At 47.8% G+C, this 19,266-nt stretch overlaps 1 protein-coding gene across 2 annotated transcripts in view; it reads left to right on the top strand.

Annotated features, from left to right (window-relative positions):
- The window catches only part of SLIT3 (slit guidance ligand 3), a 717,262-nt gene that overhangs the window by 577,493 nt on the left and 120,503 nt on the right, over window positions 1-19,266 (top strand). For both annotated transcript variants that reach the window (XM_043488926.1, XM_043488927.1), the window contains exons 11-12: window positions 314-385; window positions 4,015-4,086. In XM_043488926.1, coding sequence (XP_043344861.1) covers window positions 314-385; window positions 4,015-4,086 — 144 coding nt within the window. The remainder of the gene's footprint in view (window positions 1-313; window positions 386-4,014; window positions 4,087-19,266) is intronic.

The following is a 19,266-nucleotide window of genomic DNA, read 5'->3' as shown; positions in this document are numbered from 1 at the left end:
CCCATCTAACTGGGTGCCATTTCCCACCTGCAAAACGAAGGCTGCCATATGCATGGCCATATGTCAAAGTCAAGGTGCCACGAGTAAGCATTCTTTGAAAGCCAGAAGAGTGATACACATATATAGTGCATTTTATCATGAGGCATTTGAATTGAATGATCTTTAAGCCCCTGCTCTCGCACTATAAATAAATAAATTGACTGATGAATTCATCCTCCTCATTTTGCATATCTGCAGTGCTTGGTCCACCCCTCAGATATGGCCACATCATACCTTTGAGCTGTGTTCTCAGACTTTCCTGTTAATTTTTCAGAGACATCAGCAAGAATCAGATTTCGGACATCGCTCCAGATGCCTTCCAGGGTCTGAAATCGCTCACGTCACTGTAAGTGGGGAGCAGAAGCATGTGGGGTGGGGTTGGGAGAGGGATGAATCCATATTTTCCAGGAGGTGTTTATCAAGGTTTTATGTTTCCTTACACACTTGTGGCAACCTGGTAAAAGAAACAAATATTTCTTCAGGGGAAATTGATCTTGGGGGATATTTCTACAATCCTAATGCATTATTTTTATTGATTAAGTGCCCAGCAGCCTTCCCAGTTATTGGCTTCTAATTCGAATGCATCTTCTCCTCCAACCGCATCCCCCTTTCCATCCCATGTGCCTCAGCAGCACTGTCCAGGGAGATGGAGAGAGAGGATTGTAATGTATGATTAGTACCATGTGCCCATTTTTTCCATGCATGTGACCTTGTCTAGGGAGGATCTAATTTTCTTCCTCTGATTTTAAAGCTTTTTCTCCAAACCAACCTCATGGCTGTTGTTCAGAGAATGCATCAACCCCATCCTGTAAGCCTTTCTTTGATTTTGAAACCTGAAAGCAGGCTATTAGATGGAACGAAAGCTGTGCCTACCAGGGGCTCAGAGGCCCGCTGGGGCAGGAAGGCATAGAGCTTTGTTTTCACCCTGCGGTGACTTGCCCTGTGGCACAAGGACCATCACTTGCATCTTGTATGCCTGGTCCCTCACAGGCGGAATGGCACAGTGACACCTCTCCTGCCCGCAATGCATTCATGACTGCAGTCACAGCAATCTCTGGCAGTACTTACTGAGCACTTCCTGTGTGTACCTGGTACTCTTCTGGGAGGCTTGCAAGCTTCATCCTCACAAGGACCTAAAATATGAAACCTGTCCTCATCTGTCTTTAATGGTTGAAGAAACTGGGTCATCTCAACTCCACACAAACAGAGGTTTTTATCTCTTTTGATCCTGGCTGAATCTCTGGTACCTCAAACAGTACCTGGCACGTAGTGATTGTGCCAAAAAAAAAAAAAAAGACATGTTGAATAAACAAATGTAACTTTGGATATCCAGAGTCCACAGTAACAAGTGAGAAAGGCAGGATTTAGACCCAAGCAGTCTGACTCCAGAACCATGCTCTTGATCCCCATCTATACCACATCCTGAGATAACGTGAGAAGTATAAGATACAGCTAAGGTGTCATCAGTTGATATTTGTGTTATTTGGTGACCTGCCCAACCTGGCAAGGGTAAGGATGCTGAGAGGAGAGCTGTCCGTGCTTTGTCTCTCTGTGCAACCTATTTGTTTAATTGATGAGTGGGCAGGTAACAAGATACACATTTTCCCCCACCTGGCCCCATCCCACTGGGAAGGGGCTGGAGACAGGGAGGTCTCTTGATTCAGCTGTTGCCGGCTGCTGGCGGAGTAAATTAGTTTCATTTATCAGGTAGAACATCTGGTTGGGATATCAAAGACAGGATTGTATGTGAGATTGGCGTCTGCTTATTGTGTTGAAGATCACAGAGGAGGAGGGAGAGCAGCCGTCTGCCCCCCGGATCCTGTCCCTGCCCCCACCCTCCTATCCCATCTGCTTTCTCTTTGCTGGGATCTGGGAACCTGCTGAGGACAATGAGAGGCTTCCTGTCTTACAGGAAAAGAAATTCAAAATCTGGTTGCCAAATGGGAAATTGGCATGCCATTAGCTAATTCTGAACTCTGTCAGGGCGTTGTTTAAATGAAGTGCTTCTCATCCCCAATATATGCATTCATCCATTCAATAGATGCTTACTATGTACTGAGCAGCCTTACAAGCACTGAGAATGTGGCAGTGACCTGGACAGACAAGTCTTGGCCTCAAGGAGCTTTGAACAACAACACACCCTACCCAGAGTGAGAAATGGCCGAAGTAAAGGGCAAGAAAGCCTTTACCCCATACCTGTTCATTATTCTCTCAGACAGGCGTTTACCATGTTAGATCCTGTTCAGTTTTCAGCTCTATGGACCCAGCCTTGGACAATCCACATGATGTCATCGCACACATGGGATCTATTAATCTATTAAAGGGAGCCATAGAGGAGACACAGAAAATGTTTAAAATAAATAAGTGTATAATAATATAACATGACATAATGAAAATGGATTAGGTAATAAAAAAAATAGGTGATAGAAAATGACTAATTTAATGTATGTAAATTGTCACTTAATTTTAAAAAAATCAAATGCAGAAAGAAAGAAAATGTTGACTGAGATATTCAAGAGAACCTTCCAAGGACAAGGTGTTTAAGCCCAGATCGGAAAGGTGGGAAGGGAAGTCTAGGAAAGCGCTGAGGATACAGGCAGACAGGTCTGTGCCCAGAAGCCCCCACATAGACTACAGCCCACATCAGCCTCCAGAAAGTGACTTTGACCCACTGAGGCTTAGACACACCCCATGTGGACCTGTGATTCAAGCACCCCCTTTCCCCACCCTGCCTGTCATCCCACCAGCCTCTGCTGCACTGGAGGGTCAGACATCCGCCAAGCCAAGCAGACAGTCTGGCACAGTGAGCAGTGAGACATTGATATGAATTACAAATGGGAGCCTGAGCCATCATGCTGACTTTTATTTAGTCATTAATTTGTTGAAACATTAATGAAACACACCTGTAGGCTGAGCGGGACACTTACTGCTAGTGGTATCTGGAAAATGGGGGCGTGGGTTTATCACTCCCATTTACCATTTCCTCATCCTAATATTTTGCCTCCTCAAAGACATGTCACAGCCTGGATTTGCAATCTGAGCAGGAGTCAAATCTTGGGTTAATTCAGTGTGCTCCAGGCCTCAAGAGGGAAACATTAAAAAAAAAAATCTTTCTAAGTTCCCTCCATCTCAGAGGAGGCTGGACTCAAGAGATCATCAAAGTCTGCGCCATGGATGAGATCAGAGAGAAGCCAGCAGTGTCTGTGGAGGAGCCAGACTCAAGAGGCTTCTTCCCCACACTTCCTCGGGTGTGTCAGGAGTCACCGGAGACCAGCACTTGAATAAGAGATCCAGTGTGAGGTACTCCATAGGCTGGAAAAGAGAAGAGTAAAAAGAATTCCTTGGTTCCTGGAGCTCAGAGAATAGAAAAAAGAGGCTGGAATGTAGAAGCTGCTATTACTGCAATAACAGTTCCTTGCTCCCTAGTTTTTCCAAAGAGCTGATCCTTGACTCAGCAGTCCTTGAGCCATTTGGGTAGGACCCCAGATATCCAAAGCCCTGTCTAGATGGATGATTAAAGGACTCAGTTCAGGAATTCCTTAGGATGCAACAGGATATTAAAAGGAAACATTCTGTAGGCTGGGCTCAGCCTGATCAATACCCATTGAAGACAAGAAAACACAGGCTGGCTGGCTTCCCACACGTCTTATTTATTGCCAGGGTGTGAGTCATATTAGCAGCTCCAGGAGACACCACAAAGGGACTGTGTCTTCCTATTATGGATTATTTATTGAGTGGGGCTGCCCAGGAGGAGATTAGGATGGAGTCCTTTCCTCCTTGCCTCTCAGACGGCCTGTCCCTCCAGCCTCAGAGGCGTGAGCCCACAGTCTCACTGGTGAGGAGGAGGGAAGAGGCGGGCTGGGGAAGGCAATGCTGAGATGCCACCGGAGTGGACCGAGGTGGTGACCTCCTGCGTGAAGGGGTGATAGTGGCCTCTCACGCACGGTGACCACTGTCCCCTCTGCTCTTCTCCAGGGTGCTCTACGGGAACAAGATCACGGAGATTGCCAAGGGACTATTTGACGGGCTGGTGTCCCTACAGCTGCTGTGAGTAGGAACTTTGTCACTAGTATTGTCTCTAGAACTGTTTACAGGCTTTTTTCTGCAAACCTTGAGCCATGCTCTGTAGAGTTCTTTTGACTTTGTGCTCATTAAAAGGAAAAAAGAAATTGTTTTGAGGTCTCCACCCCTCACCTCCACCGCCTCATGTTGGTGGAAAGAGAGCCAGGGAGTTGGCAGAGGAAGGCTGAAGTCAGTGTAAACAAGCTAGGTGATGCAGCTTGGGAGCCTGACCCAAGCGAGAATCACTACCCTCAGGCTTGAGGGGCTAGAAATTAAGCCAGAGTCGAATCCCGCGATAATGCTCAGAATTTAGGGAACTAGAATGTTTATGCACAGTATTCCAATACTAAAGCTGAAACAGAGCTGACGGTAAACATGTGACCTTGAAGGAGGTAGGGGTGGGGCAGTGAAATAATTAGAGGCATAATCAGTGACTGGGAAAGATATCTGGGAAAGATATGGCTGAGGGGGGAAGTGTTTACTTAATTTAAAGAAGGATTTCTTGCCTCAAATTTTAAGCTCTGGGATTACTTATTTGCATTTATTTCATTCTGGTCATTTGAGCTTAAATGTTTGAAGAACATTCACTTACTAGTGAACTTACATTCACTTACTAGTAAGTTCACTTACTAGTGAACTCTATATGGAGAGGCAAGGAAAGGAATTTAGCTCATCTTGTATTTTAAGATTTTATGATCAGGCTAGAATTATCTCTGACTTGTGATCAGGTAGCCATAGCATCTATACGCATGTGCTGTGGGTGTGGGAAGTCTGTGTGTGTGTGTACATGTGTGTATACACACGCACACATCCATGTCTGCACATCATAATTCCTGTTGGTATTAGGAAATGATCTTGAGTATTCTGTGAGCAATGGACAGTACCAAGTTTCAGAGAGGTAAATGATTTGCCCTCAGTCACACAGAAAATGGGTGTGGAGGCTGGAGTAGAGCTTACGTGGCCCTCTGGCTCAGAGGGCCCCCACAACCCTGAAGAGCACCAGATGTATGTTACCAGAGGCATGCATCTGAGTGCAGATGAGTGTGTGTGTGTGTGTGTGTGTGTGTGTGTGTACGCGTGTGCACTCATATGTGTGCCCTTGTAAAATCACCTCCAAGTTTCAGGCCCCTTACAGAAGGGGCCGGGGCCCATCCTGCCTCCCATGTGCAGTAAAGTGAAGCTCCATCACAAGCTTGCTGACAATGTAGTCAAGTTTTATCTCTAGATGGGTGGGCAGTCAGGAATAAGGGTGGATAGAAGAAGGTCCACAAGGCATGTCACATGGGGACACCCAAGATTCTTCAAGAAAAAGGCAGTGAGGCTTTTCCTTTAGCCTTTTCATCCCACATCTCTGCTCTCTACCCTTTCTGTGCCCTGTAAGACTCAGCCCTGGACAGAATCTCCTCACTCAGTATTGGCACATGAACCACGCCTGGATGAGGTGGCCAGCGAGTTTTCAGGCAGTATATCCATCACAGCACTGGGCAGGCTTGTTTCAGCGAAGAGGAAAGCCAGAGAAAGAAAATTCTGTGTCTTTTTCTCTGCTTCCTCTTTGTCCAGCCCTGCACACCTCTGTCTCCCTCTGTGTGGCTCTGTGTACCTATCAGTGGTCAAGGGTCGCAGCCCTCGGTGGGCCTTTGTGGCTATTTGTTACAATGATATGTCAGGGCTCTGCAGGGAGCTGGGGGGTTTCACAGATGGTATTCTTTGCTTGGAGCAAAGAAAATGTTAGTTATAACTGCCACCAGAAGGCCAGTTGGCTGTACCTATTAATCCCCTGCCAGAAGATAACAATAGGGGGGCCTAGAGGGAGATTCGGAGGTATTGTGTTTCGCTGGACTGGGGTAAATATCCTTTTACAGTCATGTTTTGATTGTTGAAAGCTATATGCCCTTGTAGGCATTAAGGAGAAGCATAGCATGTGTCAAAGTGCCTGGCACGGTGCAGGGCATGCAGCAGAAGTGTCATAAAGTCACGTCCGGGGCCGCGTTTCTTGCCGCTCGCTCTGCTGATGTGTCTGCTGTCTCACCTGCCGGGTCAGGCCTCGGGCGCGGCACTAAGGAGTTGCGTTGCGGTGTATGGGCTTCTCTCTGGTGGTGGCGCCTGAGCTTGGTTGCCCCACAGCATGTGGGGTCTTAGTTCCTTGATCACAGATCAAACCCCCATCCCCCACATTGGAAAGCAGATTCTTAACCCTTGGACCATCAAGGAAGTCCTGAATGCATGTTTTTTAAAGGAACTGGATTCCAGCTCCCAGCCAAGGGCAGTCATAAGATGACCAGAGCTTTGCATGGGCCGGGAAAAAACTCTGATTGCATCTCGCTACTTTGAGCTGATGGAGTTGAATATCTGGGAGTGAAGACAAAGCTTTCCCCTTCTCTCAAGACCAAGAGTTGACACAACTCAAGTTCCTCACTCTCCAGAAAGAACCAGCAACTATAGCCGTTATTGGGCTCTGACCTGGTGTTGAGCAATTAGAAAGCAGATTCTGATTAGATCTAATGTAGCGTTCTGCCCTCAATAGATAGGATTTCTTCTTGTTAGACTGGAGACATTCCGATAAGAAGGCTCTGATTAGAATACCCTGCTAGCCTGGGAAATTTCCTTTCCTTTTATTTAAAGCTTCCTGCAAGGGTTTTGTGTTTTTTCTTCTCTCTCCGTCTCTCAAACTATGGTTGCATCACAGAGCAACTGTATTCGTTGGAAGAACTGATGCTGAAGCTGAAGCTCCATTACTTTGGCTGTCTGATGTGAAGAGCGAACTCATTGGAAAAGACCCTGATGCTGGGAAAGGTTGAGGGCAGGAGGAGAAAGGGGCAACAGAGGATGAAATGGTTGGACAGCATCATCGACTCAACAGACATGAGTTTGAGCCAACTCCAGGAGATAGTGAAAGACAGGGAAGCCTGGCAGTTGCAGTCCATGGGGTCACAAAGAGTCAAACACAACTTAGTGACTGAAAAACAACAGCAAAAAGCCAAGCTGTCTCTGTCATCCAAAATGATCTTGGATGTTTCCTTTCTGACACTTAAAAAAAAAAAGACTTTTTGTTTTATATTGGAGTGTAGCTGATTAACAATGTGATAGCTTCAGGTGGACAACAAAGGAACTCAGCCATGCAAATAGATGTATCCATTCTCCCCCAAACTCCCTTTCAAGCCAGGCTGCCTCGTAACAGTGAGCAGAGTTCTCTGTGATATATATAGTACGACCTTGTTGGTTAACCATTTTAAATATAGCTGGCCCTTCTTTGTAAATTCCCACGTGCCCGTACTTTTCATGTTGTACACATCAAATTAGAGTAAAAAGATGACTGTAAACAAGAGACAGCCCCTCTGTTTCCATGACCAGCACACTATATTACAATAAACAGAGTCCATGCTCAACCCGTAATAAAGCAGGTGTGTTGTGGTTAGTTGTCCTGCCCGCCCATCCCCTCTTTCCCTGTGTCTAAAGTTTTCAGCCATCCTACCACACTAGGCCAGCCTGTTAGGTACCCAGCCCTCCTGGGTCATCTTCTTGCCCTGCTTCTTTGGGCAGACGGCCAACACTAATGGGAAACTCACTCTTCAGAGTTTCTCAGCGGCTGCAGCAAACAGGTCTCCATGAACAAGCTTCAGCAGCCCTGGGAAGGGACCGCACGTCCAGTACCCTGTCTTCTGGGTGTCAGCCTCGCAAGAGTCACCTCCTTTAGCTGGAGTTCCAAAATCTGCAGAGCTTCCCAGACAGCTTCTCACCCAACTGGTATGGAATCCTGTCCCGCACACCCTGGCACAAACCCCACGCTCTTGTGCTGATGGGTTCTGTGGTGGGTTCTCCCAGCGTACTGACAAGGTCAGGAAGCGCTTTCTCTTTTTTTAACTTTGCGTTTTGTATTGGAGTCTAACTGATTCACAAAGTTGTGATAGCTCCAGGCAGACACGAAGGGACCCCAGCTGTTTCTTATACTAAACCTCAGTCATGGCTCCCGCAAAACTCAGAAAAGGCTATTCTCAATTCTTCGTGTGTTTGAAAATAGTATGTCTCCCTGTAATTAATCCTAAAAGATTCAGTTCCTGCAGACTTCCATCTGCATAAATACTGACTACAGACTTAAAAGTACAGACTTTCATCTGTATAAACACACGTTTGTTGTTTAGTTGGAACAACCCTTATGATCTTTGAGGGTGTGAACGAATCTGCCGGCTTTCTTCCTTGAAACAGGCTGCTAGGACGCAAGTCAGGGGCCCAGTTGGGGAAGAAGTGTGTTGAGAGATTCCATTGTAAGCTGCGGAGAACTGAAACTGCCCACATGGAGACATCTCAGAGCCACGGCTAGCACAGGACACGGCACTGGATGTGTCTTCCCAACCCTGATCACCTGAGAAGTGACCTGTCCTCTTCCCCCAGGCTTCATCCACCTTCTTTATCACTGGAAACTTAGTGTGAAGGCTTAGATTTTCACCATGCCCTCTGCCCACCCTGGCTCCTGGGCTCATGGAGATTGTGGTCCTGAGTGTGTCCAGCCAAAATGTCCCCAGATTTGTGACTTTGCAGCTCAGGAGTTGGTCCTCCCTAATTATAATTTTTTGGGCTCTGAAATCACTGCAGATGGTGACTGCAGCCATGAAATTAAAAGACGCTTACTCCTTGGAAGGAAAGTTATCACCAACCTAGACAACATATTAAAAAGCAGAGACATTACTTTGCCAGCAAAGGTCTGCCTAGTCAAGGCTATGGTTTTTCCAGTGGTCATGTATGGATGTGAGAGTTGGACTGTGAAGAAACCTGAGCGCCAAAGAATTGATGCTTTTGAACTGTGGGGTTGGAGAAGACTCTTGAGAGTCCCTTGGACTGCAAGGAGATCCAACCAGTCCATCCTAAAGAAGATCAGTCCTGGGTGTTCATTGGAAGGACTGATGTTGAAGCTGAAAGTCCAATACTTTGGCCACCTCATGCGAAGAGTTGACTCATTGGAAAAGACCCTGATGCTGGGAGGGATTGGGGGCAAGAGGAGAAAGGGATGACAGAGGATGAGATTGCTAGATGGCATCACTGACTCAATGGACATGAGTTTGAGTAAACTCCAGGAGTTGGTGATGGACAGGGAGGCCTGGCATGCTGTGATTCATGGGGTCGCAAAGAATTGGACACGACTGAGTGACTGAAAACTGAACTGAACGCAGGGGAAGCAAGCAGCAAGCATGTCTCCAGAGCTGTCACTTCTTCCTTGGATGGATGGTATCACGCTGCAGTGTTACAGCCCCCCGGGGGTCAGTGCATTCAGTTAGTGCTCACTGATTGCACGGCACACATGGGAGAGGCACTCAGCGGGGGTGGGCAGTCATTTGAGGTGGAAGCTTTCTCATAAATCCTGGCTCCAGTCGATGTTAAACCTGCTCCAGGAGGTCTTAACCCAAGCCAGGCTGTCTTGGGGCTGGGAGAAGTTAAGACAACCCAGGCACCTGTTGTTTGATTTTCTTGGAAGGCAGACAAGACCATTGAAGGGTCTTGGAGTTTTCCAAGCAACCTGCCAATTACAGGGCAGTGAGCAAAACTTAACTCCCTATAGCTCACTTTCCCTCACCAGCTATTTCACTAGTATAGCTACCACTGCTAATAATAACAGCTAATATTTATTGAAGACTTAATATGCTCCAGAACCTGTGCTAAGCAGTTTCATGTACATCACCTCCTCTAACCTTTACAACCATGCCAAGAGGAAGGTATTGTTGAGAGGCTCATTTTACGGATGTAGAAACTCAGCAACTGATGACGTAGGTAACTTGGCCATTGCGTGTAAGTGACGGAGCAATGGAACCTGAGCACCCTGAAGGTGGAGCCAGACGTCTGCATCTGAGCCAGTCACGGGCCAATCTGCAGAGCTAGTTTGGTGATACACAAAACAAGAATTCCTCAAGCCAAGGAGAAAGCAGCGTGGGACTGCTAGTTACTCAGCTCCTCCTGTTAGCCTCAGTCTAAATCACGGGCCCCCCATCTCCTGTGCACTTCCTCGAGGTCACTGTCCTCATCCCACCAAAGTTTGCCCTGAACTCAGTGAGAGGCCAGTCAAGAAGCTGCTTGTTTTTAAAGACTGGGCTGACGGGAGATGATGAGAATTCTCTCCAGAAGTAGAAGCAGGCTTACTTTGTAATGCGTTCCTCTTATTTTTGTTTTTTAATTTACTTGTCTGCGCCAGGTCTTAGTTGCAGCAAGATCTTTGTTGCCGAGTGCAGAACCTCGCTGAGGCACGTGGGATCTTTAGTCGTGGCATTCAAACTCTTAGTATCCTAGTTCCCTGTTATTGATCAGCTGCTAAGCCGGGTCCCACTCTTTGTGACCCCATGGACTGCAGCACACCAGGCTTCCCTGTCCTTCACCATCTCCCAGAGTTTGCTCAAACTCCTGTCCATTGAGTCGGTGATGCCATCAACCATCTCATCCTCTGTTGCCCCTTCCCCTCCTGCCCTCAATCTTTCCCAGCATCAGGGTCTTTTCCAATGGGTCTTGGGTCTTGTCTTTTCTTCGCATCAGGTGGCCAAAGTATTGGAGCTTCAGCTTCAGCATCAGTCCTTCCAGTGAATATTCAGGACTGATTTCCTTTAGGAATGACTCGTTTGATCTTCTTGCAGTCCAAGGGACTCTCAGGAGTCTTCTCCAGCATGACCAGGGATCAAACCCAGGCCTCCTTCATTGGGAGTGTGGAGTCTTAGCCAGGAAAGTCCCTGTCACGCATTGTTGTTTTTTTTTTTTGGCTGCTCTGGGTCTTCCTTGCTGCACGCAGGCTTTCTCTAGTTGCGGCGAGCAGGGACTGCCCTCTTAGAGTGTGGCGCACAGGCTTCTCACTGCAGTGGCTTCTCACTGCAGAGCTCCGGATCTAGGGCACACGGGCTTCAGTAGTTGCGGCCGCCACAGGGGTTTTAGTAGTTGTGTCCCATGAACTTGGTTGCTCTGAAGCATGTGGAATCTTCTTGGATCAGGGATTGAACCTGTAACTTCTGCATTGGCAGGCGGATTCTTTACCACTGAGTCACCAGGGAAGCCTTGTCATGCATTCTTGAGGGAGGAATTCTTCCCTCTCTTGTGTATCTGGAGCTTCCTAAGGGAAACTGAGTCTCTTAGGGAGACTTAAATTTTGGAATCATTCAATGCTTTGGTCATTGAGTGAATGGTTTATCCTTCTTAAAGGGTTTATCCCTCTTAAAGGACTGATTCAGAGCTAGGTAGCAATCAGATAGGCAAGTGTGACCCTAGTAGCTGTTAGGGAAGAAAGAAGCAAGCCAGATCACACAAGCCCTCCATCTCCTGAGACCAGGTGCTGGCTCCCTCGTATGATTTGTCAGTATGTCAGCTTCCCTCTGGTTGCCTTGCATGCATGCTCAGTTGTGTCTGACTCTTTGGGACCCCATGGACTGTAATCCACCAGGCTTCTTTGTCCATGGGATTTCCCAGGAAAGAATCCTAGAGTGGTTTGCCACTTCCTACTCCAGAGGATCTTCCCAACCTGGGGGTTGAACCTGCATCTCCAGTGTCTCCTGCATTGCAGGCAGGTTCTTTACTCACTGAACCACCGGGAAGCCTCAGGAGGTTACCAAGGGTCAAAATAAATCCCTCATATTTCATATGGGAGGGATGAGAGCATGTTTATTCTAAGACAAGAGAGTAGCCCTTATTATACTTAGTAGATAAAGAGTTTCAGGATGGCAGAGGGTTAATTCTAAAGAAAAGATTTTAAAAGGGAAGATACAAAGGGGTCAACTCTAAATACTGCAGCTTAACCAGGGTCCAGAATGACTCCCTAGTTGGCATCCTCACTAATAGTTTATGCCAGTGCTTAATGGTGGGAAACACTCACAGGGACACACTGACTTTTTGTTTTCATAACAGAGCTTTTGCAGCCCATCCCTTTTTACTGGAATATAATTGCTTTACGGTGCTGCGTTGGTCTCTGCTGGACATGTGCGTGTATCCCCTCCCTTCCAAACCTCACTCCCACCCACCCCACCCCACAGGGGCTGAGCTCTCTGCGCCTTTAGCAGCATCCCACTAGCTGTCTATTGTCGCAATGCGGCGTGTACACGTCTGGGGCTTCCCAGGTGGCTCAGTGGTAAAGACCCTGCCTGCCGATGCAGGAGACACGGGTTTGATCCCTGAGTTGCAAAGATCCCCTGGAGGAGGGTATGATGACCCACTCCAGGATTCACGCCTGGAGAATCCCATGGACAGAGAAGCCTGGCGGGCTGCAGCTCATAAGGCCGCACAGAGTCGGACGCGACTCAAGCTCAGACATGACTAAAGTGACTTCGCATGCGTGCACATAGACATGTCAGTTCTAATCTCCCAATTCTTCCCACCCTCTCCTACCCCCACTGTGTCCACATATCCATTCTCTATGTCTGCATCTCTTTTCCTGCCCTGGAAATAGGTTCATCTGTACCATTTTTTTCTAGATTCCATTTATATGCGTTAACACACAGTATTTGTTTTTTTCTTTCTGACTTACTTCATTCTATATGACAGACTCTAGGTCCATCCACATCTCTGTATGACCCAGCAATCCCACCACTGTGCATCTAGCCTGTAACCTATTCTTGAAAAATGATTCCCCTACTGGAGGAGGCAGAGAAAGTGTTATGCCCTGAGGTCGTGGGTACCATCTTTCCCCTCCATAGCATGATAAACATCTGAGTGTTTATGAAACAGAAAGTGACCACGCCCACCTCCCCCCCCCCGCCCCCACCTCACTTTAAGAAAAGGAGGTTCCATGAAGCACCCAGGTTCCTGGCAGGAACCTGGGCTCATCCTCCTGTCCCGTGGTCTTTCCTGGGAGGGCTTCACTTATTCTCCAGGAAGTGGCCACTACCCTCTTTCTTGACACCAGTTTCCTAAGAACTCCTTGTGCATTGGGGTTTGCTTTATGCTTTTGGCATTTGCAGACAAACACAGTATAAGTAGGAGGAATAGCCTTAAGCTGCTGTCTTCCGCAAACCTGCGGGCAGATGTGGAGAATATAAATACCACTCAAATGAGAGCTCAGGCCACTGAATCAACGTGTGAACCACTGGCGTTGCCAAGGTGATTTTGATGAAGTTTATCATTAAACCTGACTCCAGATGTTGGTGTTTTCTCCACCTCGTGGCAAAGGCTGTGAGCTCACGGGAATCTTAGTGGAGGAAGGGATGTGGGCAAGGGCAGAGCCAATCATGAGAAAGAATAGCTGCTGTCAAGTGAACCCCAAACATGTGGCCTCCTCAGGGGGACTGGGGGTGGGGGTCAGGGTGAACCTCACTTCCCTTATATGGCCCATCTCCTCCTATTCCCTGGACCCTGAGTGGAGGAGGCTACAAGCTGCTGTGAGTGATGGAAGCCCCTGGGATTCTTCCGGTCAAGCCAGGCCTGACCCGCAGCAGGCGTGGAGGCAGGGGCCCTTCCTCAGCCCAGACCCAGGACTCTGGATATTTCATTCCCACCTCTCTCCACCCCAGGCTCCAGCTCTGACACTCTCCATGGCTTCTGTTGCCCACCTTGCTTTTTCTGCTGGAAAGGATACTCTCTCAGCAGCATTCTTAGGTTGGTTAGTCCATGGGCTGAGTGCTAATACCTCTTGACATGGAACATGTGTGGAAGCTGAAAGTGCTCCGTGAAGAGGGGGGTGGCAGAGTGCCTCAGAGCTGACGGTTAGACGCACATCAGAAGCGATGTGTCTGCGCCGCTCGCCTTGATCTCCTCTGAGGGGAGCAGCTCTGTGCTTTCCTTTCATTGTAGGATCATCACTAAGTTAATGGGAGTGGCTACAAAAAAACCTACTTCTACCTCCTCCCATAAGCTTCAGGCACTTCCCACAGTCGGAGGAGGAGCAAAGTCTTTGAATGACAATAGCATGGATCCAAATCTCGACCTACCACTTACTAGTTGTGCCACTTCAGTCACAGGCACTTGGACTTTTTGTGTGCCAGAGGTGTCATCTGTCGGACGGAGGGGGCACTCACCTCCTGAGGCTGTCGGGAGATTCAGGAGGTGAATATTTGTAAAGGGCTGGGGGAGTGCCTGGCCATACATAGTGTTTATTACCTGTTAGGTCATGTGGCCCCAGGTTCACCTGACAGGATCATCTCAACCCCTCCTCCCCACCAACCTCCATCTCTTTTCTGTTTAGATGACCTCTGAGTTTCCTTTGGGAGGTGGGTCTGGGAGCAGATGGCCCTGATAGATGGTTGGATCTGCTTCTGGGGAAATATTTATGAACAGAATATACCTCCAACCCCTTCCCCCTCACTGGATACAACAGGCCATCAAGCTGAGACCTAGTTGGGGTATCGAAACTTGGCCCTTGAGTACCAGGTTGTCTCTTGGACGAGGTGAACTGGAGCATCCCGTCTTGCATAAGGGATGCTGTTGTCTCTGCTTTGTTGCTGTCCCCTGGTCTGCCTTGTGTGAGAAGTCGGGAGCACAGGCCTCAAGGCCTCCTGTGCAAGGAAAGAAGCACAGGGCCAAGTAGCAGCTCCCCAGTCAGCATTTAGGCAGCGGTCTCTGAAGGTTGAGACCCTGCTTTGTACAGGTGCAGGCCACTCAGGGAAGAGCCTGCCTTTGTGCCTGTGGAAGTTTAGTGAGTGTTTCAGAGGGCATCCCATCCCACCCGCCTGGTGCCGGGGCCTCCCTAAGAGCCAGCGGGACTCCTGAGGCCTCTTCACAGCCAAGAGGCAAGCAGTCTTCCAGACCCAGCCAGACCTGGATCAGCCTGAAGTGTGCCCAGGTGCATTTCCAAGCTAGCAAAAGTAGCTCCCCAGGGACAGGGATCACCTTCCACCAAGTACAGGGGCAGAGTACGGGTTTTTCTCTCCGTGTGGTGGGCAAGGCATGAACTTTGCCCCCAGGTGGGCTGGAGCCTCGCTGTCACCTTGGTTAAATCCACCACCACGCTGACCCTCGATTTCTTCATCCCCCAAAATGAGGACAGTCATAATGCCGTTGAAAGGAAACACTACATGAAAAGTGCTTTGGAAAAGCCTCATACAGGGCTGCTCACAAAGCTGCGGTCTCTCGAGACAATGCTACATTATTATCAATTCACACAGTGGCTATACCACTGCTCCTCAAAGGGGGATGAACCGGGACAGAGGGAGCGACCTTGATGGAGGAAGAGACAGAATCAATCCCTGCACTGAAAGAGGGAGAAGGCTTGTGTTCTCAACTTCTTACAGAATTTCTGAACCCCATTTCAAATAGTTAGTTACTGTCTCTTTGCTCCAACATGGGGTGGGTTTTTTTTATTTAGTGTTTTTAGGGTGTTTGTTGTTTTTTTTAATTCCCCTGCAGCTCTTGTCCTCATGCCAGATAGCTCAGAGATCCTTTTATGGAAGCCAGACTGAGCTGAGTGGCTGCCAACCTTCCTCCCAGAGGAGACAGGACAGAAGGACAGGCTGTTAGATGCTGCCGCTGCTGGCGATCAGTGAGGCAGTCCTGGGCATCTAAATCTGGATAAGCAGCTTAATTTTATCTCTCCCTGCACCTATGCGTCTTGCCTTAGGGAGCCAAGCATTCCTGGGAGAGAATAAGTGACCCGGAGGCGCTGCCCCTTTGTGTTTCTTTCTGCTCCTTCTGCACGCGCTATCTTTGCCTCATAATTGTGCCAGCACAATTATTGTTTTGATGTCTTCCATCTTTGCGATAGCACCCCAGGCTGAGAGATCTAGGAGCGATGGGGAACAAGTAAGCATCTGTGTCAAGACAAGAAGCCTCGATAGTCCTGGTGGGTGAGGAGTGTTGCCAGAGTGGCCTGCAGTCTGGTTGCCCTTTCAAGGCGGATCGGAGCTCCACTCCACTCTCCCCATGGCCACCCTCCTTATCTGGTGTCTAGCATTCCCCAGAGTTCTGCAGTCTGGCTTTGTGAATCTGCCCTCGGGTCTCCAATTTCAGTTCCTACTCAGACAAGGTAGGGAGAATAAGCTTGAGTTGTTGTTCAGCTGCTGAGTCATGTCCAACTCTTTGAGACCCCACGGACTGCAGCACGCCAGGCTCCTCTGTCCTCCACTATCTCCCAGAGTTTGCTCAGATTCACGTCCATTGAGTCCATGGTGCTGTATAACCACCTCATCCTCCGCCTGCCTCTCCTCCTGCCTTCAGTCTTTCCCAGCATCAGGGTCTTTTCCAGTGAGTCGGCTCTTCACATCACGTGGCCAAAGTCCCAGAGCTCCAGCTTCAGCCTCAGCCCACTTGAGAGGGGCCAGCACTAGGGAAGGGTGAGGGCGGTGGCACGCGGAGCACACGTCTTATCTAACGAGGGCAGCGCTCCGCGACTCCCTCCAGCAGACCCAGTGTGACTAGAACGTCTGTTTTGGTTTTTTTCCAGGAGAAAATAAAGACCTTTTATGTTGTCTGTGTGTGTGTGTGTGTGTGTGTGTGTGTGTGTGTGTGTGACAGAGAGAGACAGAAATATCCAGATTTTTTAATTAAAATATAGTTAAGTTACAGTGTTGTATTTGTTTCTGTTATACAGCAAAGTGATTCAGTTATACGTGTATGTGTGTATATGCATATGGTCTTTATCATATTCTTTTCCATTATAATTTGTTACAAGATATTGAATATAGTTCCCTGTGCTATGTAGTAGGACCTTGTTGTTTATCTGTTTTATATACAGTAGTTGGTATCTGCTAATCCCAAACTCTTAATTTATCAGTCCACACCCTGCTTTCCCTTTTTAGAACCGTAAGTTTGCTCTCTCTGCCTGTGAGTCTGTTTCTGTCTTGTAAATAAGTTCATTTGTGTATATTTTAGATTCCATATATAAATAGTATCATATTTTTATCTTTCTCTGTCCAACTAACTTCACTTAGTATGATAATCTTTAGGTCCATCCATATTGCTACAAATGGCATTATTTCATTCTTTTTATGACTGAGTAATGTTTCCCTGTATAAATATATGTATACACCACATCTTTATCCATTCATCCGCTGATGCACATTTAGGTTGCTTCCATGTGTTGGCTGTTGTAAATAATGCCTCATGAACATTAAGGGGCATGTATCTTTTCAAGTTTTGTCTGGATATGTGTCCAGGAGTGGGATTGTTGGATCATATGGTAGTTCTATTTTTAGATTTTTGAGGAACCTATGTGCTGTTCCCCCTAGTTGCTGCACAAATTTACACTCCCACCAACAGTGTAGGAAGATGCCCTCTTCTCCACACTCTCTCCAGCATTTGTTATTCATAGGCTTTTTAATGATGGCCATTCTGACTGGTATGAGGTGATAACCTCATGGTAATTCTGTCCCCACCTTCAGCACACTGGGAGGGCTGGATGAAGAGAGTTGCATGTGGCATGTTGCAGGATGGTGCAGAGAGGGTTCTGTCCTTAGGTCATGAGGTTAGCATCTCTGACCTGGTCTCTTTACCTCATTCAGTATTTCCCTCAAAAGGCCCTGAATATCGAGCTTTGGAACAAATCATTTACCACTTACTTTATTTTTCTTTTTAACAAGAAAACCAAAAAATAGTTGCATGAAGCATCTATTCCTGACTCATAGGGGTTTAGCCCTACTGGACTCTCTCTCTTTTCTCCCTGTTTCTCTGTTCCATAGCATCTTCCTTGGAATGCCCCCCACCCCCGACAAATGGAGTGACTTTGAGTAAAATTTAATATACAAAGCATAGGAAATTGCTACAAAGGGATAGATAGATGGGCGGGGTAGATAAAGGACTCATAAAGAAGAAAGAAACCCTCCAGTGACCTCAGTTACCATAACTGCTTCCAGCATACTCCTTGGAAATGCATGACCTTGCACAACGCCCCTCTCTCTCCCCCAACTCTCAGCCTCAATTTCCTCACCTGTAACATGTGAGGCTGGCTTTGCCCCTCTGCCCAGGTGACTGTGAGAATAACAGGATGTCAGGAAAGCAGGTTGGAAATCATGAAAAGTCTCCTAGTAACATGAGCTTTTTTGTTCCACCGTGAGGCAGGAGGCCACCTGTGTGAACCCTTGGGAGCCCTGCCCGTTATTAGCCAGACTAAACAGGCAGCTGCCTGCCTCACACAGGATGCTCAGGGGCCCCTGGGAGGACGGAGCTGCAGCCCTGGAGAGGCGGCATGGATGGCTGAGCTCCCATGGCAGCCCCTCCGCTACCAACTCCAGTCTTCTGGACCTTGGCACCAGGGACTCTGGAGGCGAGCCAGCCATGGCGTATCTCTCGGGTCATTCCCCGGGAGGGAAGCTCTGAGCCAGTGTTGAAAAGAGGAAATTTCACAATTCAAGATTTTTGCTGGTTAGTTTAGTAACCCCTCACTTTCATTCAAGAGCGAGTGAGAAATAGTTTCACATGAATTTGAAGGGCACAGCTCATCAGTTTAGGATCATAAAGGGTTTTTAGGACCCAAAGTGCTTGCCTTGGCAGCCATGCCCTGGAAAACACTCCTGTAACCCTCAAGGCTTCACTCATGCTGGGCCAACCTTTCACCAGAAAGCTTTCTTTTACGGCTTTGTTAAAGCCACAGCAGAAGAGAGGTCCCTCGTGGATAGGAAGGCTGACCCTGGGGGATGGGTGTCACCTTAGATGAGTGTGACCCCCTGGAATTGCATCAGGAGCTGGGTGTATTTCTTAACAAATGCTTGGGCTAAGCACTAGGAATAAAGAGAAGAAGAAAATAGATATCATTTGTGTACTGACTTGAGTAGAAGGCAAATGATAAACAACAAATATCTTCTGATCACAGGTTGAGAGAAGGGCTATGAGGGGAATAAATAGGGGGTTATGACGGACAATAGTGGGGCCGCACTGGAGATGAGGTGGTCAGGGTAGGCCTGTCTGAGGGGGTGGCATCTGAGCTGAGATGCAGAGGAGGAGAAGGAGTCTCCAGATGAAAGGGGTAGAGAGCATGTTCAGAAGGCCTGGACTAAAACACGCGGCATATTTGCAGAATCACAAGGGCTCCTTCCGTGTTTGTGTGTGAGAGAGAGAGATTGAGACTGAGTATGTGCGTGCACTCATGCCTACCCATGGCTGAATTTTTTCTGGGAGGATGACCTATAGCTTTCAGCAGATTCCCAATGGGATCAGTGATCCAAAAGAATTCTGAGAAATTTTCTGAATCAAAATTACCTCTTAGTCAGCTAAAGCTTCCAAACAATTGTGCCAAAGATTTTTTTTTATAGACCTGAAGACTCTGCCTTCTGCAGTAGAAAGTGG

Source organism: Cervus canadensis, chromosome 16 (assembly GCF_019320065.1).
Source record: "Cervus canadensis isolate Bull #8, Minnesota chromosome 16, ASM1932006v1, whole genome shotgun sequence".
NCBI classification, from domain to species: domain Eukaryota; kingdom Metazoa; phylum Chordata; class Mammalia; order Artiodactyla; family Cervidae; genus Cervus; species Cervus canadensis.
This window is presented reverse-complemented; position numbering and strand designations above follow the sequence as displayed.